The sequence below is a fragment of the Oenanthe melanoleuca genome, chromosome 2 (assembly GCF_029582105.1).
Source record: "Oenanthe melanoleuca isolate GR-GAL-2019-014 chromosome 2, OMel1.0, whole genome shotgun sequence".
Classification (NCBI taxonomy): Eukaryota; Metazoa; Chordata; class Aves; order Passeriformes; family Muscicapidae; genus Oenanthe; species Oenanthe melanoleuca.
The window spans coordinates 32,956,475-32,982,177 of NC_079335.1; the positions used below are offsets into that span (position 1 = coordinate 32,956,475).

Consider the following 25,703-nt stretch of genomic DNA (forward strand, 5'->3'; position numbering starts at 1 on the left):
TTGTAACTTTGCTTTTTTTCTTTGCTCCTCCTGTCTAGCTTTTAATAACCCACGAGCAGGGCAACTGGGCAGGTTATTACCAAACCAGAATTTACCACTTGACATAACACTGCAGAACCCAACAGGTGCAGGAACTTTCCCACCCATAAGAACGAGTAGCCCCTACTCAGTGATACCTCAGCCGGGACTGATGGGCAGGAATGAAGGGATGATAGGAAGCCAAGGAACTTTAGGCAACAGCAGCACAGGTAAGATGATTTTTCCTTTTTAAAAATAATATACTTGAGTAACAGGCTATAGCATGTGCAGTTTTACATTGGGGTTAATAACAGTGCAGATTATTACTTTCCATAAAGTCTGGAAGAAATCATGTTTTGTGATGTGTATGTATTGGCATATTTATTTTGAATTTCTATGTCTGCATATTTTTAGTCCTGCCTTTTATGCATTGCTTTTACCTACCTATAGAGATGGGTCTTTCAAAACAAAATCATGGGCAATACTACTGCCCTTACAATGTTGGCTTTGCCCTCAAAAATCCTTTTTACAGTAGCTTTAGCTCCTTTTTTGGAACCATCAGATGTTGCAATTAACAACATGTTCACCTAATAATGAACAAACATATAACCTGTTTAACAAGAAAAGTCTGGTTGATGGATTTATTTCAACTAGTGCATGGTCTGAGATTGTGCAAGTGTGCAACAAGCACTCTGAGAGCTCTGAGTAAATAAGTTGTAAATCCTCTCAGCTGGCTATTTGGTGTCAAATTTCTGTATTTAGTTGGCATCAGTATTAAAAGAGACATGCAGGCAGATGCTGAAATATTTATTTAAGCAGTTTAGAGATCAACTTGTATTCTTTCAAGTGTCCTCTTACTTTCATGTTCTGTGTATATATTAGAGGATTTAGAGAATATTATTGTGTCCCTGTCTTGCTGTAGCATGACACATCTTTCAGCTGATAGAATATGTGCACAAGTGGACCAAACCTGAGGATGTAACACTAAAGCAAATCTTGTACAGCAGCTGAAACAAAGACCCTCTTCAGAGAGTTTTTCTCTGGTTATATGCCACCAAATAATTGAACTGATAAGTAATAACTGTTCATTTGGCTTTTGGTATTAATTTAGGGATGTTGCATAATGCAACTGAAAACACAGATCTGAACCAGTAGTCCAACCTGAAATCAGTGTTTTATCTACTCTCTTGACTGATATAAAATGGAAATGTATAAATACTGTGAATGCCGTCTTTGGGGCTTGGGGGTTTTTGTGTTGGGTTATGATGGTGGATTTTAGGCTACTGTTAGAGTGTAGTATTCTATATATTCCAAGTGTAAATAAAACGTATCAGTTGTTTACAGTAGATGTGGGAGGACTTCCCCTATAATAACGGTAATGAACTTCAGCATCTATCGGAAAGTTCCTGTGAGTAATTTCCCTGCACTGTACATTGGTCTGAGATTATCTGGGTGAGCCTTGAAGCTCAAAAGGCTTTAGGTTCCAAGTGAAAGAAGTTGCCAAAAGATATTAGCAGAACACGATTTGATACTCAGTCCCTCTAATTTGTAAGTGTGTTTGGTGTTAACACGTTGTTACTCAAGTCCCCATTCTCACTTAGCACTTGGAAAGTGAAGCACTGACACACATCAGCAAACGTGATTCATTTCCTGAGGAAGGAAGTTCAGGCTATCCACACACCCTCAGCACCTGTTGCAGACTACATGTGGGAACACTTACTCCGAGCAGCATTTCGGAAATGATAAAAGGGCCTTCCTCTCGTAAGATGTATCACAACCTCCAGTCCCTTGGCTAGGCAGCGTAAAGCATCGTTCTGCAGCTGTGCACGTCTGGATGGGCACTGTGGTGCTGCAGTGTGCCCTGAGGGAAGCTGCTGCACTGGTATTGCAGGGAGCACAGCTGAGGCAGCGCCGGCGTTGAGGCTGCTGTGCCCATGCGGCGGTCCCTGAGCGCGTTTGGCTTTTGTGCAGGGATGATCGGTGGCGCTGCCCCTCGGCCCGCCATGGCCTCTGGAGACTGGGGCGGCCAGGCTCCCGCCGTCAGGGTGAGCTGCGCGCCCACGGCCGGCGCCATGGCGCGCCCGGTGCAGGCCGGCATGATCCGCGCCCCCACGGCCAGCATCCCCCTGCGAGCCAGCGCCCAGCCCGGCCCCCGGCAGATGCTCCCGTCCCAGGTCATGAGCATGGGTAAGTACGGCCGAGCCCTCCTTGCGGCGCGCGCTGGGCTGCTGATAAAGCTGGAGCAGGAGGAAAAAGAGAAAGAAAAAATCCTCACTTCATTTCTAGATTCGATGAGAATCGTATTTGGCACTGAAATTTTCCTGTGGACGTGGGAAAGAAGATGTCTAAATGCTAAATTTTAACGCATTTTTTGAGATGGGCAGATCCTGCTTGGCTGTAGCAGTTGTGTGGCCAAAGAAGGAGGATATAAAGTTGCCTTGGTTCACTTAAGACTGTGAAGTTTTTTAGAGGAAATCCTGTGGAATGATAATCGTTCCTGGTCACTCTTACAGCAAATGCATTATAATACTGACTACATGTAGAGTCTTACTCATTTTTGCATCTACAATGTTATATCTACTATTTTATAATTTTGAACCACTTTCAGAATACTCATGTTTTCTCAAAATTTAAAAGCAAATTTTGACAAAAGAATAATGATGCTTTTAAGTATAATGTTGCTGAAGTCTTAATGCTTTTGTTTGCTTTTACCTTAACTAGGTAACTCAGTTGAAAGAATTAGCATGAAAGTAGCTTCTCTTCAGAAAAGTTAAATGGTTATTTTTTCCTTGATTAGGGCCATCTGAATTGGAAATGAACATGGGAGGACCTCAGTATAGCCAACAGCAGGCACCTCCAAATCAGACTGCACCGTGGCCAGACAGCATCTTGCCTATAGAACAGGCAACTTTTGGTAATCAGAACAGGTGAGTCTTGGTGTCACGTCAGAACACAGATTTTGCAGGCCTATAATTTATACACCCCATGGAAAGAAAGTTATGCATAAGACATTCACCAAATGTACATCAGTTTAATTTTTGTATTATTTTGTGCTCATGAAATGTATGTGCATTCCAAAAATATTTATAAATGCTCTCTTTGCCATGTAATGTGTTGAATGAATCGAAAGTTCTGTATCACGGTGAATGCTGTCAGCACTTGATGTATAGTTGCACCATTTTTCACCTCTGGAGCATTGATGTGGGCATGATTCTGTCTGGTTTTGCTGTTCTCATTGTTAACAATTACACTTAACACTAAATGTGGAAGAGTGCCAGCAGTACTAGCCACAGCTATGTAGTCATAATATCTGTCCCTTCCTGCAGCGGGGTAGCATTTTAAGTGATGTAGGACATGGTTAATTATGTTTTGTTTGGGTTTTTTAATTGACCTAAATTCTGTAAAAGAGGAGGAAGGAAAGATGAAGTGAAAGGAAGGCTGCCTCTTCCCTGAAGTTAGCTCCTCCTCAGGTAATCAGAACTGCAGTTTGGTCACAACTCATTAACTCATGTGTAATGTATTAATAACTTCATTCATCATCAAGACTTTTAAATGATGGCACAACTATTATAAGCAGCTTACACTTTTTTAAAAAGAGCCATGTTTTCTCCAAAAGGTTTGCTGCTTACTTTAGGGAGACTGTGTATATATGGAATGTCTAAGGAATGCAAAATGGACAAGCAAGTGCAAAATGTTGAAATATTTTCAGTTGTGTGAGTAGTAAATTGGGGGAATCACTGAAAAGAAAATGAAGTGGATATATTTGGAAAAAAAAGTATGTTTCAAAAAAATGTTAAATTTCTGGCTATATTCTCTTAGTTCTCATTAGGATGTCGGAAAATATTATCTATAAATATATGTGGCATTTTCTTTGTTATATTCCATGCATTTCAAGCTGTTTCCTGGCATTTCCCTCATTTAGCATATCCATATGCAAAATGCACTGTTTATGTAATTACTCACTTCAAAAATTACACCTTAAAAGAAAATACAGGATTGTGTCTGGTCAGCAAGCCAGGCAGTTAATTCTTCAATTTTTTTTTATATTTGCATTTCTCATAATTTTCTTATAGCTGAAGATGGTGGAAAAAATTCCCATTGCGTTGCATCTGAAAGTAACAATATTTTTATCATTTACACCACAACTGGAGATGTTAAATTGGTTGATGCTGCCACTTCTGGCTTTATTAATCCCCAAGATTGGTATTTTTATAATCTGATTGCTGTGTATTAAATGAGTAAAAATAATTCTTAAATTAAAAATTAAAATTGTTGCTGGGGTATATAAAATAAATGGAGACATTGTAAGTAACTGTCATTTTTTAATATACAGAACTGGACAAATATTTTAATGTTTTTTATCATGTGTGTTCACGCTCATTTGCAATTTCAGGGAGGGTGTTTTTTTCTAGGCTCATCAATTGTTTTTCCATATAATAGATCCCTTCTTATAGAAGTTTGTAAGCAATTTGAATCAAAGAATTTTTTTGCTCTACCGTTTTGGTGATTTATAATTTCATCTATGAGAGTTAAAGAAATTTCTCTATATATGAGTTTGATTAATACTGTGCAATGTTTTAAAGTTGTGTTATATTCTTTTTATTTTTAAACTGTCTGGTATCCAGTTAAAAAGAATATATCTTTATTAGTTTTCCTGCCTGCCATCCTTTGAGTTCATTCAGTGTGTAGCCTGATGATGCAGCTCTCCTGCTTAGCTTTGACATAGAGATTAGACTTCCATGGCAACCATATATCTCATTATGGAAACTAAATACACAAACATGTTTCTTTGTTTTTTCTAAACAGACATGTAAAAAGGGTTCACATATAGTGTTTTTCCTCCCTCCATGGGTGACAGCTTTTGTTGTCTCTGAGTAATTACCTGGGATGGGATTCTTCCATGATGTGCATATTGTAGCTGCCCTTGCCTGCAGAATGCTCTGCTCTTTATATTTTCTATTGCAGTTTTGTGGTAGCATGTGTGAAGCAGGGCAGGTGTGTGAACAGCAGAACAAAAACATGTCATTTGGCTGCAGATGAGGTGTTATTTCAGATTTAGTTTGTTTCTTGGGAAGTTTTGTCCTTTGGGTTTATAATAAACCTTCATTCTGCCTTTGTAAGTGCGAGTGTGCTTCGCATACAAATTCAGGGGTGAGGTAAGCAGGGTTTATAGAGCCATCACACACTGCCTGACAGTACCCAAGTTCTTGCTGATGTCCTTCATAACCAAGTGTATAAACTGGTACCCAAGTGTGCATTTGGGGTGAGCTGATGCAGTGTTTTGCTGCAAACAAAAAGGGGAATGTCCTTTCCTCCCTGATCCCTCATGCTCCTGCCCAGCTCTTCCAGATGTTCAGTTTGTGTGAGCTCAGACAATCCACAGACCTGTCTGTGACCTCTTGGGCTTGTTTAGCCTGATGAAAAACCAGCTAAGGACAGAGGCTATGGAAGTGAATGTTACTTGTGATAGTATACTTGATCTGACATGAGACATTCAAAGTTACAATTAGTTTTTAAAAAACAGTTATTTAGCCTTCTGTCTTCAGACTATATTCTATACTGACTTCTCTGTTTCTCTGTTGAGCCTGTAATATGCATTCAGTGCTCAGGCTACCTTTGGTGGGCTTGCTTTCTTGTCAGATACACCACATTTGTAGGGTCTTGGCAGGCATTAATTATGCTATGTAATTACTTCTTTGGGTAGCATAACTTCCATCCAGAATAACTTTCTAAATAAAATTGGCAGCGATTAAAATAATTTCTGTCTCCACTTGTTAGTTCAGTTTGAGTACTAATCCTCTGATATTGTTTCATGTTTTCCAGCAACTGTTTACCAACCAACTCTGTGTTCATGTTTTCACAGGCAACCGTTTGGCAGCTCACCAGATGATCTCTTGTGTAATCATCCTTCATCAGAGTCACCAAGTGATGAGGGTGCTCTCCTGGATCAGCTTTACATGGCATTAAGGAATTTTGATGGTTTAGAAGAAATCGACAGGGCTCTAGGAATACCAGAACTAGTGAGCCAGGTATACTAGACATGGTATTTTGCATGTATTAGGTATTGCTTTTATAAGATATGTTGACAAGGTGGAGTTGAAGAAGGGGATTTTAAAACAGTTATTGCAAGCTGGGATGATGGAAGTGTATTTAATGGCTTAGTGTCACCTGAAAACCTTCCCTCAGCCCCTGGTTTAATCTTCCTTCCTCTCCCCTGCCACCCTCACCTCGATCTCCTTCTTCTGACCTGCTTTATGCAACTAAACTAACCAAAACAAAAAAATGATGGTCAGAGGAAGAACTGTGGGGGACAAAGATAAGATCATGGCCAGCAACAGAGTATAGGAAAGAGAAAAATAAGAGCATGAGGATCTATAGGAGCAGGATCAAGAGTTGAGTGTGATGGGGGCAACAAGCTTTTTGATTAGCAAACCTGAGATGTGTAAATTTTTTCCTTAGTTGATTAATGTGTTAAGGGATGAGTTTTATCTGAGGCAGCTGGTTTCATTCCAAGCACTTAAACTGTAATTTTTTTTTCTCAGTTGCAAGCATGCTTGCTACACTTTGCTCTATTCTTTTTCATCCGTTCTTCCCCACAGTCGTTTTTGTTGGCTTCCATGTGATTCTTGCCTGTTTTAGTCTTAAATGGTAAAAAAAAAAAGAAAATAAAAAGTTTTAAAAACAAAAGTATTTTGCATAAAAGTTAGTTCCTGACATTTCTGGCATCAGAATTTTATTTCCAAATTCAGTATAATTTGTATAATGACTTGATATTCTCAAGGAGCCTGCAATACCCATTTTATTCCCCAGCACTCATCAGCACCCTGAGCATAACTTCTGAACTAGTTCTGCATTTTAGTTATGGAATAGGACCAATGAAATTCTGCTTTGAGCATGAGAAAGCTATCTCCAAGCCTATTTGGTACAACACAGAAGTCAGTGAGGTGTAGAGCAGGAGATACAATTTATTGGTGAACTTCAATTTTGCGGTATGAAACTTTCATGTAATATTATATAGGTTTTGGAATGCCACCACCAAAAATTATGAATAATGGTTTATTTCAAACTAAGCAGTAAATATGTTTCTATTTAATTAATAATTCAGTGGAAACAGTTAAAGGATCTTGCAGATAAGAGAACTTCTTCATTTTAAAACATGTTTTTTGAAATAGCCTTTGAACATTTTTTACAGCAGCTTAAAGACTTTCTTTCATGAGGGCACTGAAATTTAGATTAACTTCATTTTCAAGGTCAGTATGGAATAAGCTATAAAATTATTCTGGTTAAAGCAAATATTAGGGGAGTATCTAGAATGGAATTTAGAATTGTGTTAGCTTATTTATGCTAATGGATAATCACTTAGTGCAGAAGCACCCTGAAAGAATTAGGCACTCTGTTCACATTAGCTTCTGTAATAGTTTCAGGCATCTTTATTTGAAGTCATTATTTTGTTTAAAGATACTGATAAAAATCTACTTATTCATTTGTAATACGTTTGAATTTATCTCAGCTTTAATGGCAAAAACATGCTGGCATCACTTCATTTACAGATTTTGATCTAGCATTTGTTATTTCAGGTTTTTACTCATTAGAAGAGTAATACTGTGTCTGTAAAGAACACAAGAAAGATTGTGGGGTTTTGTTTAAAAAAAAAAACAGCAAAAGGAAGAAAACGAGAGAGGAGGAATTTGTCTCAGTGAATGTATTTTGATAGTAAAATACGCAATTCTGCTGGTTTTTAAGTTTTATGTGAGGTAAAGAAAGCTAATGCCATTTTCTGCTCAAAACATTCCCATCCTAGCAGGTTGTTTTCGCAGGCTGTCTGTGTTGGTCCCGTCTAATCCTCTGGAAAGCCGTGCCCCGCCAACTGTTGCTGTTGTTTGTGTGTTTCTGCAGAGCCAAGCTGTCGACCCCGAGTCGTTCCCGAGCCAGGAGTCGGGCATGCTGCTGGAGCAGAAGGCGCCGGTGTTCTCGCAGCAGTACGCGGCGCAGGCGCAGCTGGCGCAGGGCAGCTACGCGCCCATGCAGGACCCCGGCTTCCACGGCATGGGGCAGCGCCCCGGCTACGCCGCGCTGCGCATGCAGCCCCGGCCCGGCCTGCGCCCCGCCGGCCTCGTGCAGAGCCAGCCCAACCAGCTGCGGCTGCAGCTGCAGCACCGGCTCCAGGCCCAGCAGGTACTGCCCTTCCCTGCCCGCCCTCGCCGCCTCTCCCGCCACACCGGGTCTTGCTTCGTTCCACTTCCCAGCTAAAATTGAACAGGAGCCACTATGAGTTTTGACAAGATAGTGCCTTGCACGTTCTCTTTTTTAAACTTCTTTTTGGCATCTTCACATTGTTCTTTGTATAATACGATGTAAGAACATGACCAGTATTTAAGCCTAGATCTCACGAAGTCTTTGAGCAAGGTGCTTTTTGTTATATAAGTCTTTTTCTATTTGTTGTATTTTGACTCTTATTTCTACCTGTTGCCTACATCCTACGTCCTTTTTTTTCCCTTGGCCTTGCTCTGCTTCTGAGAGTTAAGTTCTAGTTTCTTGTTTTGCTTTTAAATACATAGGTTCCTAGCACTATCAATGAGATAGCGATGCTTTTTGTATTTAAGGAGGAAAGATCATTTCTGCCTTCAGCCATCTAATTTGGAGTAAACCTCAACACTCCAGTCCCAAAGTGAAACAGAGCAGAAGCTATGAAGGGAGCATGTTTGGTGTAAACAGCATAGTGCCTATGTTGTTACTTTAATGCTGTATTATCTCTTTAAGAAACAGCATTCTGTGAATGGTAGTAGGATTTGAGGAGGAAAATTAGTCACTGCTTGGATATGTAGAACTAGGTCTACAGACCTGCTGATCAGGGAAGTAGATATGTATGACTCTGTATGTAACACTTCTGTTTTTTCCCTTTCCTTCTAACAACTTTTGGGTTTTGGTGTTGGGGTGGTTTGGTTTTTTTTCTCTTTAGAACCGGCAGCCATTGATAAATCAGATCAGCAGCGTCTCCAATATGAATCTGTCTTTGAGGACTGGAGTGCCAACACAGGTGAGAAAATACCTTTTACAAAAGAAAGTAGCTTCCTTTTTTGCTTTCTTACCCCAATATAATACAATAGTAATGCTATGTGGCAAGTACAGTTTCAATACAAATATTGCAATCTGTGTGATAAGGAGTATTTTGCTGTTTTATTTCTGAGAGTCGTTCCATTTTTACATGGGATGGATGATTGCTTAATAAAGATTTGTTGTAACTGCATTTTTAACCATGCTTCTCATTTCCTGAAGATGTGTGTTTTTAATGAGCTGCTCCATTTGCACATACAAATCACTGCAGCCTTAAACACTGGTATTATTTCACTTACTGACTCTTGCACTGTTGGAAGTCTTTCCCAGCAGAAGTATTAGCAAGATTATTCTCTCCTGCTTTATATTTTTTGCTAGTTGTGTGATGAGGGGGGGAAAGGCTGGAGTCTTTGGGGTTGCTCTGGTGGAGATGCCTGTGCTGGTTGTGCTGCCTTGGAAGGGTTATTGATGGGTGTGTTTTTCCCCAGGGCCCCATCAACGCGCAGATGCTGGCGCAGAGGCAGCGGGAGATCCTGAGCCAGCACCTGCGGCAGCGGCAGATGCAGCAGCAGCAGCAGCAGGTGCAGCAGCGCACGCTGATGATGCGAGGGCAAGGCCTGAGCATGACCCCCAGCATGGTGGCCACCGGTGGCATCCCAGCCACCATGAGCAACCCGCGCATCCCGCAGGCGAATGCACAGCAGTTCCCGTTCCCTCCGAACTACGGTACTGCTTCCGCTCCCCCGCCGTGCATTTTGGCACCTCTTACTCCCCCATGGTCCCTCCCCACTGTGCTGGGTCGCTGGTCCACAGGCTCTTGCCTGGCTCCCTGAGAACTGTGGAAAACATGGCAGTTTGCACCCCTTGGAGGTTCCACTTTCCTAACTATAGTACCAGTTATTCTCCAAGCACTGCTCTTTGAGCAGCAGAGAAGAGCAGTGTGTGTGTTTGTTTGTGTATAGATATAGACAGATAAATATGTGTATGCACACACAAACACATATGTGTATGTATTTGCTTGATGGACTCTGAATTTTGAGTGAACTAAACACAAACCTCTTCAATTTAAGTAATATAAATCAGTTTTAAATAAAGCATTCCATTTCCTACCCCTAACCCAATGTGTAATATGATAATTAATACAGTTTCCTTTCTTTGTTTTACAAAGCCACTTTGTTCTGGGCAGTTACCTCTATACAGTTATTGTTATACTGTATAAGTTATGTTATAATTATATTAAATAATATGTAATGTGAAAGTTGTGCTAATATAACAAATTATGTCCATCCAAATGTAAATTTGATGTCTACTCTTACCAGATTATAAAAGTGTGTGTAAAGACACATCAGCAGGTATGAGCTCTTGGTCTGTTTTAACTCTGAATGTACAGTGGGTAAATTCTCATTTTCTTCCTCAGGTATTAGTCAGCAGCCTGATCCAGGCTTCACAGGGGCCACCACTCCTCAGAGTCCACTGATGTCACCAAGACTGGCTCACACTCAAAGCCCCATGATTCAGCAGTCTCAGGCTAATCCTGCCTATCAGTCCTCTACGGAGATGAATGGGTGGGCACAAGGGAATATGGGTGGTAACAGGTAAATCCAGAAGAAAACCAAAATGAACACATGGAATAATGGGGTCATTTATGGTCTACACTTATTTATGGGCTCATTTTATATAACTGTTTGCATGTTTGTTTGTTGTTAACTATCTATCCTAAAAGAGATTTAGATTTGGCTTTAGTTGGTTTAAATTCTGTCTTCATACAAGCCAGAGTGCATAGCTATAAGACCTGCATCCAACAATGCATTGCTTTGTCTGTTACAAATGATCAGACTGTGTGCCCTTAAGATGCACCTGTGCTGCACAGTGACTCTAGCCCCTAACATTTGTGTGGATGCATTTCTTCTGCATATGACTGTCATCCCACATTGCTTTCCACACGGCTGGATCAGCTAAGCCAGAGCCTGTGCATTCCCTACTGCTCTGGAATTGTAGTGACTGGATTATCACCTCCCACTTTAAATGCTGGAGTGTAACCAGGTTCAGCCCATTAGTGCTTGCACATTCTGGGGGTCAGCATAGAGCTGTCATTCCCTGACAGCATTGTAGCAATACCTCACACATGCAGTCACCTTGTCAGCTGAGGCCCCTGCCCCAGTGGGTGTAGCTCCAATAATCAGTCTGTCCATATCAAATGGATTGGGTGTTGAACAATGTCAGCAGGCAGCAGTGAGCTTCCAGATGGCAGTGATCTGAGCTTTTCCTTGGAAGATGGGAGGAGCTATCAGGTACAGCCTGTATCAGTTGGCACTGGGGTGCACACAGCTGTCTCTAGCACAGTGCTTTTATCATCCTGAAGTTCTCAGGCTTATTGTCCTAGCACTGCAACAAATCTTTTTCCTTCTAGTTGACAAGGATTTAATAAACCCAAAACACCAATATTTTATTGATGAGGCTAATCCAAGTAAAGTTCCCTCTAAAGCAGCTGATTTATCTCGTCTCATCCTTGTCCATGCCTCATCCTCACGGTCTTCCTGAAGCATCTGCAGGAGGCATAGCTGCCGCTGTCGTGGCTTCTGCCAAAAATGACAGCAGGGATAGCTCCATAAGTCCAGTGATTGGCTTTGCTAAACTGCAGCTCTACAGCAGAGATGTGTCAAATGTGCTTACACAAGCCACTGAGTATGCACAATGATCTGTTGTGTACTGTTTCAGCCATCCAGATAACAACTTAGAAATGGGGTGAGGTGGCCTGAAAAGACATGGAATGGGAAGGAAGAGAATGGTGAGATTTTCTGGGTTTGGTCCTGTGCCCAGAATGCTGTTGCACTTCACCAGGTCTCAGAGTGCACAGCAATAGCCTAACAGAGTACCCAAGGGCAAGGTTGAGTGTTAACCCTGAAATATGTCCTCAGCTGTGGGAGCAGTGCTTCACAGAGAAGGGAGGGCCAGCCACTGATACTGAGACACAGCAGCCCTTCCAGTATTTCAGTCTATTGCACATCCTCTAAACAGACACATTGTCAGTAATAATTCCCTCATTGGCTGTTGAATTATGATCAAAGACTAGAAATTACTGATGTGTAAACAGTGAAGTGCAATTTAGGAAATGTAAAGAAGTCTCTCATATGGCTTTCAACATAATGGGAAGGAAGATACTGTCCAGAAAGTTCTTGGACTGAATAAAATCTGGGATGAAGTTTTCCGCAGTTACTCCTCCTTAAGTTGTTCAGAAATGCCCTTAAAGAAACATAGAGGGTAATTGTCTTAGACTTTATGTTGTTTCTTACAGTGCCACATTTTCAAAACCTGATGCTAAGACCTAGTGAATAAATTTCTGCACAATTGCATGTCTATACTTGTGAGCCCGCTTGCCATAATTGTACGTGCAAATCTGGTATTCATATGTGCAAATAGCCTATTTTGGAAAAAGAAAGTTTATTACCCTGTCTAAAATTTCAGCTCAATAGTTCTGTGCTGTGCTAACACTGGAGGTTAAAGGTGTTTTCCCTCCAAACATTACTTTAAAATACATACAAAGCTCCTTTTGACAGCTAATTGGCTATTTTTGCACATGCATAACAGATTTGTACTCTGCCATAGTTTCACATGCAAGGACATGCATTTTTGTACACCGACATGGAACCTTAAATTTTGAAAAATCTACTCCTTGGATATTAATGCAGCTGAAAGCTATTTTTTCCTTTGAAGTTGGAATAAATGACAGTATATACAAATTCTAGCTTAAGATATATTTTAAAAAGTTTCTTAGTGGCTTCAGCATTCTAAGTCTGACACATTGCTTTTTCCATTCCTTGCTGTAGCATGTTTTCACAACAGTCCCCACCACATTTTGGGCAGCAAGCAAGCACCAGCATGTACAACAATAACATGAACATCAGTGTATCCATGGCAACCAACACAAGTGGTATGAACAACATGAACCAGATGACAGGGCAGATCAGCATGACCTCAGCGACCTCTGTGCCTACATCAGGGTTGTCCTCCATGGGTCCTGAGCAGGTGAGAATCTAAGGATGTGAGATGACAGCTAGAGGATTTGCTTTTACTTCCAGTAGATTTTCAGGTCCACTGCATTATGTTTCTCTTACTAGTTGTCTTGAGAAATGATGGTGTTAAAAGGGCTTTGGTTTTAGCTCTGCGCTCGAATAGCCAAATTGACCAGTGAGGTAGAGAGCTCTGTAGGTAGCTCCTGGACTTCCATGGCAAGCACGTGCTGATGGTAGCTCCTGTGCTCATAGGTAAGTGTCTGTAGGCAGTTGCAGTTGCTGATTTTCCCTGCAGTGGAGGCTAGAACTGGATGGCAAGCAGCTGCTTCCTAGAGAGAAGAGTGAAAGCTGCCAGTATGGGCAGGGTTTGGAAGATGCTTCAACTGCCACAGTGTTTGTAGTCCCAGAAAATAAATATTCCATCAGCTTTCAGAACTATCCATGTGGCAACTTTACAAGCACTAAATGCACATTTTTTGTAATGTGGTGCATATAAAACAGGTTGCTGAATCAGTAGGTAAGTAACCTTTTCTGCTGAGAGGATGTTTACACACTTACTCTAATGTGATACTGCTATTTAGGATATCTGAAATAAGAAAAAAATAACATTTCTGTTTGTCATCCTGCATTTAACTCCCTCAGTACATTAATAACTGTTTGACAAACAAATCCTCTTAATTAACATGTATTTGTTTCAAAGCTGACCTTCAGCTTGTTCAAAAACACAGGCTTGAAATTGCCAACTTTTATTTGAAATATTGGCAGGAAAGTATCTCCTGCTATGGACATGTCTTGCTATAACTTTTTTCTGTTACCATAATGTAACAGTTTAAGGCTGGTTATGTTGATGGCTTGTTAATGTATTACTTTTTTCTAGTTTGAATTTGATAACAGAGTATTCCTTTTTCCATGTTTGTCTTTTAACTTAAATAGCTCTTTTCCTGTATATTAGAAAATCAACATAGTTTTTTTGTTAGTTTGAGATTGTTGGGTAGTTTAGTCTTGGATTTTGTGAGATTTTTCTTGCAAGCCAAACAAGCCTCCGTTTTTCAATCTCGTGGGCTTTAAATTCCCTTTCCTTTCCTGCAGCTGTTCTAGTTTGGATCAGTATTTCCCAAGCACCAGAGCCATGTGCATGACACTAGTTCTTCCCCATCTCTCTTGGAATACTCTGACAGATATAGTTGCAGATCACATTTGTCTTTTACAGCTGCTACATACTGGTAACACAAAGTCATTTTGATACTCCCAAATCTGTCACCTTCTCTGATATTCCCAGTTGCTAGGCCCAGTTACAACAGACTTTGTTTATTTGTAGTTCCCAAGTTAATAGAGTTGCACACATTTACTGTAGTAAAACAATAGTAAAACCAAAAAAGAAAAGAGCGGGGATTTAAGGGTGATGACCCGATCTGATTTCTCAGCATACCTGTGCTAACCAATTTTTCCTGGGAACCTGAATTGACAAACTGCATTGGAGAAACTGATCTGGTTTTATTTCAAAGATTTCCATGCAGGCTACTGTTTCCCCTGGCACAGCTGTCACACTGTTTTTCCTTCCTGTTAGACTACAAAATCTTGTTTCAAGATAGCATTTATGTTACTTCCAGTAAGCTGAATAGGCTGAGGTTCTTTATCCATCTCAACACTTGGGTTTCAGCCCATCAGTCCCTTTTTTGGATCTACTTTAAACTCCTTTGTTGTAACCTCCTCCTAGAAATGTGAACAGAGTAACCAGAGACTGTGATTTAACAGTGACTGCACCAATGCTGTGTAGAGCCAAATTCTACTTGTAATTTCTCTTCCAGTCTATGGGTTCTTTTGGTGACAGTGTCACACTGAAACCCTTATGATCGTCCCCCAAATTCTCCTCAACACATTCTACATAGATGAAATCTGCATTCTTTGTTCCCAAAAGTATGGCCTCCCTCCTTTCTGCATCAAATTGCATTTCTTAGATCACATCTGTTAAAGCAAAGTGCTGTGGCTCATTATGTAACAGTAACCTGCTTTCCTCCTGATTTACCACCTCAGCACTGTGTCATCTGCAAGCAAATGTTTTATGCTTGCTCTAGGTCAGAGGTGGCCAGCTGACAGCTGAGGGGCCATTTCTGGGCCATGAGACAGTACTTTCTAGTCCTCAGGAATGTGCTGTACTGCTTGGCATTTTCTTGAGAAACATGAATAACTAAAAATGTATACTTGAATACTAAAATTGACACCACCTTTTCCTGTTTTCAGGACGTAGTGTTTTACTGTGTGACATCTTTATTTAGCAATTCTGCTGAACTTTTTCTTGTAACTGGTGGTTTTCAAAGTGACTGTATTTTCTGTAATTCTGCTGACTATTGCCATTTCATTCATTCTTTGGGGTTTTCTTACACTGTCACCTACACCTCTGTTTACTTATTCAGTGTCACTTTTTGTTCCATAATACATAATTTGAACTTCACGTGCTTGTCTCTTTCTAACCGCAGTGAGAGTAACAGTGATTCACTCTTAACTCTGTGCAAACTTGTTCTAGCTTTTGAAAAACACTCAACTTTATTACTATTGGATGGTTTTGGAAGTTAGATCTTACTATCTAATAATAAACAGCTGTGCCTGGGCTTACTGGTGAGAAGCAGGTATATTGCCCCTGGTACCAAACAGATTTTGTTGGTTCTCTCTCCTCTCTTGTTGTGGCACTGTGCTATATTGTACAGATATATCCAGAGCTCAGAAATACTAAGTTTGGTGTTTATCTGATCATACTTGTGTTATCTCCAACTTCTCTTGCTTGCCATCTGGGCTCCCAGCACCACCAAGCAAAAAGATTGTGGCCAAAGTGGGCTTGGTAATTTTTATATACTTAGAGGTTCTTTCATATATTTGAGGGACGAGATGTTGTCTCATTATCATCTTCTCTCTTATAATTATGTTAAATCTCTTCAGGCTGCTCTTACTGGTGTTTCTTCTAGGAGGTTGCTCCCAGGAATTCTGAAGTGCTAGCTGCTGGGTCTGCAGGTTCCTCCTGTCCTAAACAGCTTCCTCAGGCATCAAGAAAGTAAACCTTCCTGGTGTTGCACCATTCAGAGATCTTACTGTGCCCTTGTCCTCATCTTCTTGTTTCCTCAGTGGACTGTTGCCATGGTTTTGCCTGTTACATATTTTGCATCATGGATCCTTGCTGAGCTATCAAAGAAGCAGTTTGAAACCTGTGCAAGTAAAGAGGCTTTTCACTGTATGAAATAAACCCCTATATAGAAGTCCTCAGAGTAGCTGTGTATTAGTCTGCACAGGGCAGTGCTTCCCAGGCCAAAATTATTGTGGCATCTAAGAAGAGTTATCTTGAAATGGTGTTTTGATTTTGTTCAGCATACCAGATTAAAGGAGCTCTAGAGTGGTAGGAACCTGTAGTTGTTAGACATCTTGTACATAACTTTGGTTTACAGGAGATTATTTATTTTACTTAACTGCAAAGGAATTGTAAAACATACTTGTTCTTTTTTAGTCAGACTTCATAAATGATAACTCCACTTTACCTTTCTTCAGAAAATTATAAAAACCTTTCCATTTCATTGTCCTTCTCCATGCTTTTCTAATTGAATTTTTTTGCAGTCAGAAAAGTTAAGGTGAGTTGTTTTTATTTAAGGTCTTCCAAAGCAAATGTATTCATATAACAAAACAGTAGGGGGTTTTTTGTTGGTTTTTTGAGTTTGGGTTGAGGTTTTTTTATATCTGGTACCATGTCAGTCAGAATTCTTGCATCATCACTGGCAAAGGGTTTCTTCAGTAGAAACTTCATTGATGCCTTTGTTCCTTTTGTAGTGGCCTGGAGCACCTTCCTTTCCCATACCTGTCCTAAGTGCCATGAGGCAAATCATGCAGTCATCATTTGGTTCCAAAACTGCTGTTGATTCAGGATACAAATTTCTTATTTCTGCTTTCATTTTTACCTCCCTTTGTCTACTGAACAATCAGAAGAGGTATTTGTGCTTGCACAATCTAATGAATGTTGATTAGTAGCAGAAAGGACTTTTTAAACATGGATTCATCAAATGCATGCAGATAGAGCTGCAAAGCTGTCTATTATCTTTCTTTGTGAATAAAATAACATGGTTCTCTACCCTTCTGATTTGAATTTTCACATTCAGGTTTAAAAATCTCTCTAAGAAGCAGAAAGCATCACTAGGAGGCTTGCAGCACTTAATCAATTTCTTTGGAGTTAAAATTCCTATGGCAAAAATATTTTAAGTTTTTAATCTTTCCCATTGAATTGTAATCTTGTCTCTGCCAGGATTTGAAACCAATCTTTAGGTGGTTGCATATGAATGCATTTTTCAATATCAACAGAAATAACAGTAAGGAGGACCTAAATGAGAAGACTTTGTGTGGTAAATTCAAGACAGTCTTCCTCGACAAGAGAAGGCTGAGACAGGATCTTACCAATATATATGCCTGGAGAGAGGGTGTGAAGAGAATGGGATCTACTCTGAGGGAACTAACAGAGAGAATTGACTCAAGAAAGTCTTCCTAGAAAGAGGTTTCTTTCTTTCCCTGTAAAACTTCTAAGGAAGGCTGTCTCTTCTAATATTTCAGAATCTTGCTGAAGGGCTCTGTTCTGTATCTTAGGCCAGTTCTTGCATGGTGAGATTAATCCTTTGACTGAGAAAGCAATGCTGTTAATTTGGCAAACTATTCTTTCCACATAACTAGGCATGACAGACCTTTTGGTTTTGCAGAAATGCACAGCTTCAGTACTTTCCTGTGACTCTGTTCAGAAAATTGTGGAGACCATCCTTTAGGAAAACATAGCACTGAACATTTTCCCATTTAACATTATCTTTCTCCCACTGCTTACTAACAGAAAAGTATTGTTAAAACTAAGGCAGTAGTTGGTGTAATTTAGCCTACATGTTATCTCATCAGGCTTTGAAAAAAGTGTGTGGTGGTTTGCAAGCAGCAAAACCATGTGTTATTGAGCATAGGAAAGTAGTTACATGTTTCTGCTTTCAGAATTTTGATAGCAGAGATGTCCTCTTCAGATAACACTGACCTAATTTACAGAACCTGCTTTGTAAAATATGCGTACGGGTCATAGTATCAGGAATGAAATCTTTGTTGTTGACTGTGAAGCAGAATAATGTAAGTCAGTCAGATGCTGTGGAAGAGGAGTGCCTGGCTCCTGTCACTTCCCTGACTTCAGCATCGTCTCAGGAGTGGGCATTGGTGCATGCAAGTAGTGTAATGGTCTGTAAAGCTTCTTTTTAATTCCCAGCCCTCCTCCCAGTATATTTTTTGATTCATTCTCTTTAATATCTTGTTACCAACAGGTTAATGATCCTGCTATGAGGGGAGGCAATCTCTTTCCAAACCAGCTGCCTGGAATGGATATGATAAAGCAGGACGGAGATGCAGCGCGGGTAAGAAATGGGGTACAGGCACTGCAGAACTATGACTAAACTGTGACTGGAGCAGATATGGAATCTTTTTACTTGCAAAGTTACAAGTGCCGTGGGTAATAGTACCTAGTGTGAGGGAGGATTGCTCTGTGGACACAGAGAAGGAAGGAGGGACAGACAGATGGACAGACAGAGGGCGGCTGAGCAGTGCAGAGGAGGTGCCATCTAGTGGCAGCTCCTGGGCCAGGGAGCAGTGAAGTTCCTGCTTTTAAAGAGCAATTTGAGTAATAGTAGAAATTAGAAACATCTCTCTGAAAAGTTAATAACATGAATGAAAGTGAAGAATGTGAAAGTACTGAGGCAGAAGTAACCATTCAGATATTTTATTGTATCCCTGTCTTTTTTGTATTCATATATATTTAAAACTTTCTGAACGCCAATTCTTCTCACATCTTCATTGCTCATATAAATATACAAATGTCTGTCTCCAAAAGTGGGGGATCTGCACATAAAGAGTTTCTTCTGCAGCCATTTCATGGTCACTTTAATTAATAAAAGGATGCAGTGTATTCTGCTCTAGCAGAAGTTGTTATATACCAAAGTGTTATTACAGAATCATAAATTGGGCTGGGTTGGAAGGGACCTTAAAGATACCTAGTTCCAACCCCCTGCCATGGTCAGGGACACCCCCTGCCATTAGATCAGCTTGCTCAAAGCCCTATCCAACACTGAACACTTCCCAGGATGAGTCATCCACAACTTGTCTGGGCAACCTGTTCCAGTGCCTCACCGCATTCATAGTAATGAATTTCTTCTTATATCTAATCTTAACCTGCTCTCTTTCACTTTAAAGCCATTGCCCACTGTCCTGTCACTATATGCCATTGTAAGAAGTCTCTCTCCATCTCGCTTTTGGGCTTTTTTAGGTACTGGGAGGCTGCTAGAAGGTCTCCTACTTAGTGCATTCCCAATCAGTTAAATTTCATGTGCTAAGAGAAGCCTGGCTGTCAGAGTAGAAAATACCAAGTACTGCTGAGGAAAGAAAGGGAATAAGGATGTTGAGACAGAAGCAGACTGAAGGAGGAGATAGATTTTAAATAATTGTTGAAGAGAGAAGGAGAAGAGATTGAGTGTGACAGAAAGGGTACAGGCGATGGTGGAGAGAAGTCAGGGTGCAGGTGGAAAGAAATGAGTGGCATGACTTTTGGCAGGGAATCTCTGGGATGTAAAATTAAAATAATGGAGTCAGTGCCATGATAATGAAAGGGACAGTAGCAGTAGATAAGAGAAGCTTTGTTTCACCCTAGGAAACTCAACTTCTTTAAACCTCTCAAATTATTTTGAAAGGTACATCAGACTGCACTTCCTGATTTTACGTTTATTCTACTAATGTACGTCTGACTGTTAGTGAAAGTGCAGTTTATATGCACTGTAAATACCTTTCACTGAACTTTGAATTGTAATTCAATTGCTGCTTTTTTTCATGCAACTGAGCCATAAACTACTCCTACAAAACTTTTAAGACAGTTCAAGCTGTATAACTAATGTGCAACTTCTACAGTACATTTTTTTTCAAGTCGCTGGTATAGTGAGAGTGTTTATTTAGTATCTGTCTGGAGATACTGTTTCTTAAATGTTCACCCTGAAAATAAGGACATCTTTGGATTTTCACTTTTGTTTCCATTTCAAAAACCACTAACAGGATCCCTGAACTGCCTCTCAGCATGTTAGAAAGAGTCAAAATTTAGTTTGTCCATATTAGTCAGGGCAGGAGGGATGTGAGTGTGGTGTCTGTGCTGTGGTGGAAGAAAGAAAAGCCACGATTAGGACTCAGTGCTGCCCATGGCTGGTCACAACCAAAGTGCTCCAGATGCACCAGCTAAAGTGGGAATAGGAGATGTACAGGGCATAGGATCTTGTTTTGCTGCATTGCAAGATAATTCTTGGCACTGACTATTTGTTAGTAAAGCTACATTTCTAGGCCTTGTAGGAATGCAGAGGAAGGTGTGGGAAGGTCCAAAGCACGGTGTAGGCAGCCTAGCAGTGTGCACGTGGACTGGTGAGAAAGCTGCCCAGCCACCAGCACTGTTCCTGAGCAAACAGGGCCTTCCTCATGCCTGACAGGAAGCTGTGAGCAAAGAGCTGCTCCACGGCCAGAGCCACGGGATGTGAGTGAAAACCAGCCCCAGGGGAGGAGGAAAATGGGTTTGGCTGGATTGACTCTCTGACCTGACTGACCACAGCACCCCATGGGAGCAGGCATTTACAAGGAGAGGAAGACAGAAAGGCACAGATTGCAGCCACTGGAAGGAGTAGTCTTAAAACAACTGTGAAAACCACATCCTGATGTTTTTGTGAATAAGGAAGAACATAATCAGCTCAGCTGAAACCAGTTTGTACTATATTTGTGTAAAGACATTGCAAGGGTATTAAGTATGATGCAAAAAACATCTCTAGGGATCCGTAGCTGAAGCTAGCTTTACTTCTTTATTCCCTTTTTCATTAAGAGTCTTGGAAGGGAAAGTGAGCCAATGCAGTGTTTGCTTTGACAGTGATGCAGCACTAAGAGAGATTTTTGCACATATTCTGAGAATGAGACTTCTTTTAAACCATATTGCCATGTCTTCAGCTGGACTTTACAAGAGGTGGATGATCCTGAGTTATTGTAACATCCAGGATAATTGGAGTGAATTAAGAATCTGAGAATGCAGTGAAATTAAACCCCCACTGATAGCAAAGGAACTAAATCGCTGGTCAGTTGTACCAGTGTACACAAAGAATAGTTTAGCTTCATAAATTCCAATTAAATTTCAGATGTAAAATATTACAGTAATGCATGCAGGAAGAACTCATTTGTTTTTCCCCCATTTCTCTTCCCTTGCAGAAATACTGCTGACGCTGAGGGTGGTTTGGTTGCTCCTTTCTTCAGCTGAGTGGGCTGCCGGCCCCAAACCCTTACCAGTTTGAAGAGCTGTGTCTGTTTGTCTGTCCCGGCGGAGCTGCCAGCCCGGCGGCTGCCTGCTGCCCACAGGACTAGCCCTGCCTTCCCGAGGGGAGCCAGGGGTCCCTGCCCAAGAGCAGCCTCTTCTTTGACAGTCTGAAGCTAGCGTACAGACATTGCTCAGTCTGTTCACTGCATTCACCTTAGTGCAACTTAGATCTCTCCTGCAAAGTAAATGTTGACAGGCAATTTTCATAAACCATGTCAGATTGAATGTATTTAAATGTATGTATTTAAGGAAAAACAACCATGCTCTTGTTCTGTTTCTGTTTAGTTCTAGACCTTGGGGTTTTTTTGCTTTGTTTTCCCTGGCTTACACAGTCTGGTGCAAAGGATTCAGTTCTGTCTGAAAACTGGTGTTTTAGACTAAGGCCTGCATTTTGGGGCGGAGAGGAGGCATGGAGGAGGGCGTAGAAGCAACGTCTGGTACATTTAGAGACCTCCAACAAGCATGTTCCACTGACAGCAAGTCAGAGAAGATCAACTGATGCAGAAAACTATACAGACCAATTTTGAATGGGGTTCAAGTTGTAAAAGAGATGAAAATTACCCTGTGAGAGGGCTGTTTATAAGGGGTGATTTGGTTGGGTTTTGTGGTAGTGTTTATGATGCAAGTCATGAATCCAAACATACAAGTTGGTTACATTCTCATTTAATTAAATTCCTAACAATCAGCAAATCTGTTTTTTTTTTTTTAACCTGGCTCTCCTGACCTCTGTCATCTTACTCTTTCTAATAGAATTAAAAAACAGGTTACTCCATTATTTCCTTAGGTGTGTTTCCAGCAATCTGCACAGCCAGTTACTGGATGCTGAACAGCAGAGTTCAATGGTAATGCATGTAATGATTATGGTAGTGGCAGAATTGGTGCATAATATCAAAGATACCTGCTTTAAAGCATGATAATTTCTGGTTCCCATCCCCTTAGCTGGGAAAGTAACAATTCCTGTAATACCTATAGCAGATATCACTACAGACTTCACCACTATCATGTTTCTGATTATTTTAAAGCAGTGTGGACTACGAGGACGTTTTGTAAGGTACATAAAATCCAGTTTATATGTAAACAAGCAATAATTTAAGTTGAAAACTTAAGTGTTTTACTTGTATAATTTTTGTGAGATATACATGTTGTGAAGTTGATTCCAAATGAGGTACTTCAGTATTAAATTAGATATCTTCTTAGCCGTGTGTGTCTCCTGGAAAAGTGTTTTGTAAAGGATCACAATGCCTTGATTAGACCTAATTTGTAGGCTTGAGACTTCTCATTTTCTAAGCCTTGTGATTCTGCTCATAATACCATTTAATTAACCTATATTATATGCAGCCACTGTAGGAACCAGTTCTTGATTTTTGTATGTTTATATCCTTTCGTAACAAATCTTAGAAAAACTGTTACTAAGCAGGCCACTGTTAAGGCATGTTGGTTTTTTTCCTTGCCCACTGTGGTTTGAATAATCTTTTACTATACTGACATCAGTTTCTGAGGACTTGGAATATTAAGAAATTGATGAGTTTGACCTGTTTTGTTTCTGCTGACTCCTAATTGTTTAGGAATGGTACTCCCTAATTAAGTGCTCCCGCTGAGACTCTCCAAACCGTGAGCCCACTGGTTCCCCCTCCATCTTTCCCTGTGGAGGGCTGGAGAGGGGAATTGGAGGCACAAAAGGTAAAGATCATGGGTTGAGATAAGAACAATTTACTGGAAACAGCCATGAGATAAGAAAACAGTATCAGCTACGATACTAGTGACAGAGGGTACAAGGAAGAGACAAAGATTCTCACGGAAACCCGCGACATGCCCGATGCTCCCTCCGCCACTGCGCTGATCCAGAAGAGAGCCCTTCTCCTGGAAGAGACTCCAGCCCCAGCAATGATGTGAGGTGTTACAGAATAACCTCTGGGTCCTAGCCATGCCCTCTCCTGGCTACTGCAAAAGTTAACCCTATCCTGGCCGGAACCAGGACACTAATCCACAGACTTTCTAACTGGAACGCAAATTTTTGGATGTAATGTAAAATGCAATGCATTTTATAATATCAGCCCTGCCTTTTGGGATTGAAAGGTTTGTCTTGTTGTCATTTAATTTGTTTTGGTATTCAGGTGGGAGTTCAAATAAAATAGCAGCTACTCTACATTAAGGCTGAGGAAAATATGACAAAGGCTGTTTCTTGTTTGTCTCTAAAGAAGACAGTGCCACCATTCTGGAGAAGCAACACTTTTTCAGCTGTCACCATTCTGTTGCCAGACTCAAACAGAATGTTTAGACAGCTGAGCCATTCTTTGACCTGCTGATGGGAAATAAAAATAACCATCAGCCCTAACCTCCACAGCCTCATTACAACATTGGTGTTGAACTTGCATTATATATCTTGACAAAAAATTACTTATATAAGAAATGTATAAATTTGAAGGAATTAATTTCATGCACCACAAAGTGTAAATGAGTTTTAAAATAATTTTGTTGCTATTCCATTCTTTTTTTGTTCTTAACCTCTGCAGATAGATTATTCTTTTTCACAGTGGAAAAAAATAGTTTAAATTTGTCCCATTTCACAACAGACCTGCAAACCCTTATCTGTAGTGATTATGATACTTCATCATCCATTGCCATTTTGAAAGAAAGGAGATTGTACCTATCACTTTGGCTCCGTTTGGGTTCATTGTGACTTTTGTCGTCTTCTGAGTAATGAAAGAGAAAAGTGAGTGAAGGAATCTTCTGATCATATTGATCACTATAGAAACAAAAAAGCCAAATCAATTCCCTTCATTATCAGTATTTTTCATCCTGTATACAGTAAATTTGTCGGAGAAAGTACTTGGATTTTGTTTAAGAGAACAATTAATCAGTGTTCTATTTACATTATTAAATGTGAAAGGCGCATAATGTGAAAAATAAGCATATATACATGGTCGTACGACCTGTTTAAGTGTTCATGTAATGTGGTGAGTTTAAAAAGTGAAGTGAGCTGTTTTGCTACAAGGAGTTAATTTGTACTTAATCCTTAAAATATTGTCCCACACCGGTATCCCTTTGGGCCTGTATTAATTAAAAGCAATGTTTTTGCAGTTTATACAATACATTTTTTAATCTTTGTTTAAAAGCAGAATTCATATGGGCTTAACAGACGAAATGGGTGGCACAGCTCCACTTGCAGAACCCAAAGATACACAATCAGTTTTGAAATGCAACTTAAGCCATTAATTGTTGGTGTGAATTTAAAAGTTTTCTAGTATTTGTATGGTAGTATGCTGCCTAAGAGCAAAAGCATTCTCTGCACAAAAGAAAATTTACTGTAGTGGCTTTGATTTTAATTAGAATTTTCTCCCTGGTGTTTCTTTGTAGACTAAAACAAAATCTTTTAAGTTTCTTACTACAGGTAAAAGCTATGTGCAAGAACCTCAAAATGCTAAAATCTAGCATAATGCCTTAGATCTGTTTTTAAGTCTTGTATATTCCTACATAGCTGTCTGATGTATTATATTTGTATAGTGAATTGTGTACAATTTTGGAATAAGTGCATCATCACTTAATCTTTATGTTGTTCAATAGAGATGATGGACACATTTCTTCAAACATTTACTGTCATTTAATTTTTTTCCCTTTATGTCATTTGTGGGTTTTATTTGTACAGTTCATCATGAAGTTGCATCTGAGATGTGTGTATATGAAAAGATTATACAAGGGTAAAATTAAGCAATATATAAACTATGGTTCTTCAGGAGAAAGCTTACAGTGTTTCAGGTTGTGATTTATTTTCAAAACGGAGTTGACTCTGAACATCACTTTGTTCACCTGCATTGATGTTTGTATTTCTAGTGTTAGCAGTTTATGCAAAGGTAGATATATTCAGAGAAATTTTAAATACATTTATGCAAGTTAATATTGCTTTGCTGATGCTATTTGCTTATTTGATGTTAAATAATGCTATTGTAAATAAAGAATTCTGTTGTTATTGCATCATTTAATAAATTTTAATGCCTTCGGGTTTTACATGGCTTTAGAGATTTCAACATGTTTCTGCTGTGTCTTCATTTGTTCATAGAAGGGTAGCACTAAAGCACTGAAGGGTAGATGGATTGCTAGGTTTTAAATAGACAGCAGGCTTTGGTAATGAATTTATATTCCAGCTAGTTGTTACTTGCAAGTACTTTCATCTGTATTGATTGAAAATGTTTCTCTCATGGCTTAATTTGAGAACAGTTCATTTTGGGTACTTTTTTTTATTAGTC

At 40.0% G+C, this 25,703-nt stretch overlaps 1 protein-coding gene across 7 annotated transcripts in view; it reads left to right on the forward strand.

The window, feature by feature from the left end:
- Positions 1 to 25,484, forward strand: part of NCOA2 (nuclear receptor coactivator 2) — a 186,996-nt gene extending 161,512 nt beyond the window's left edge. For all 7 annotated transcript variants that reach the window (XM_056483702.1, XM_056483699.1, XM_056483700.1 and 4 more), the window contains 11 exons: positions 39 to 248; positions 1,990 to 2,205; positions 2,816 to 2,945; positions 5,882 to 6,047; positions 7,915 to 8,193; positions 8,978 to 9,055; positions 9,561 to 9,798; positions 10,490 to 10,667; positions 12,900 to 13,098; positions 18,401 to 18,490; positions 21,354 to 25,484. In XM_056483702.1, the coding sequence (XP_056339677.1) occupies positions 39 to 248; positions 1,990 to 2,205; positions 2,816 to 2,945; positions 5,882 to 6,047; positions 7,915 to 8,193; positions 8,978 to 9,055; positions 9,561 to 9,798; positions 10,490 to 10,667; positions 12,900 to 13,098; positions 18,401 to 18,490; positions 21,354 to 21,365 (1,796 nt within the window). In that variant the 3' untranslated portion in view covers positions 21,366 to 25,484. The remainder of the gene's footprint in view (positions 1 to 38; positions 249 to 1,989; positions 2,206 to 2,815; positions 2,946 to 5,881; positions 6,048 to 7,914; positions 8,194 to 8,977; positions 9,056 to 9,560; positions 9,799 to 10,489; positions 10,668 to 12,899; positions 13,099 to 18,400; positions 18,491 to 21,353) is intronic.
- The last annotated feature ends 219 nt before the right edge of the window (positions 25,485 to 25,703 follow it).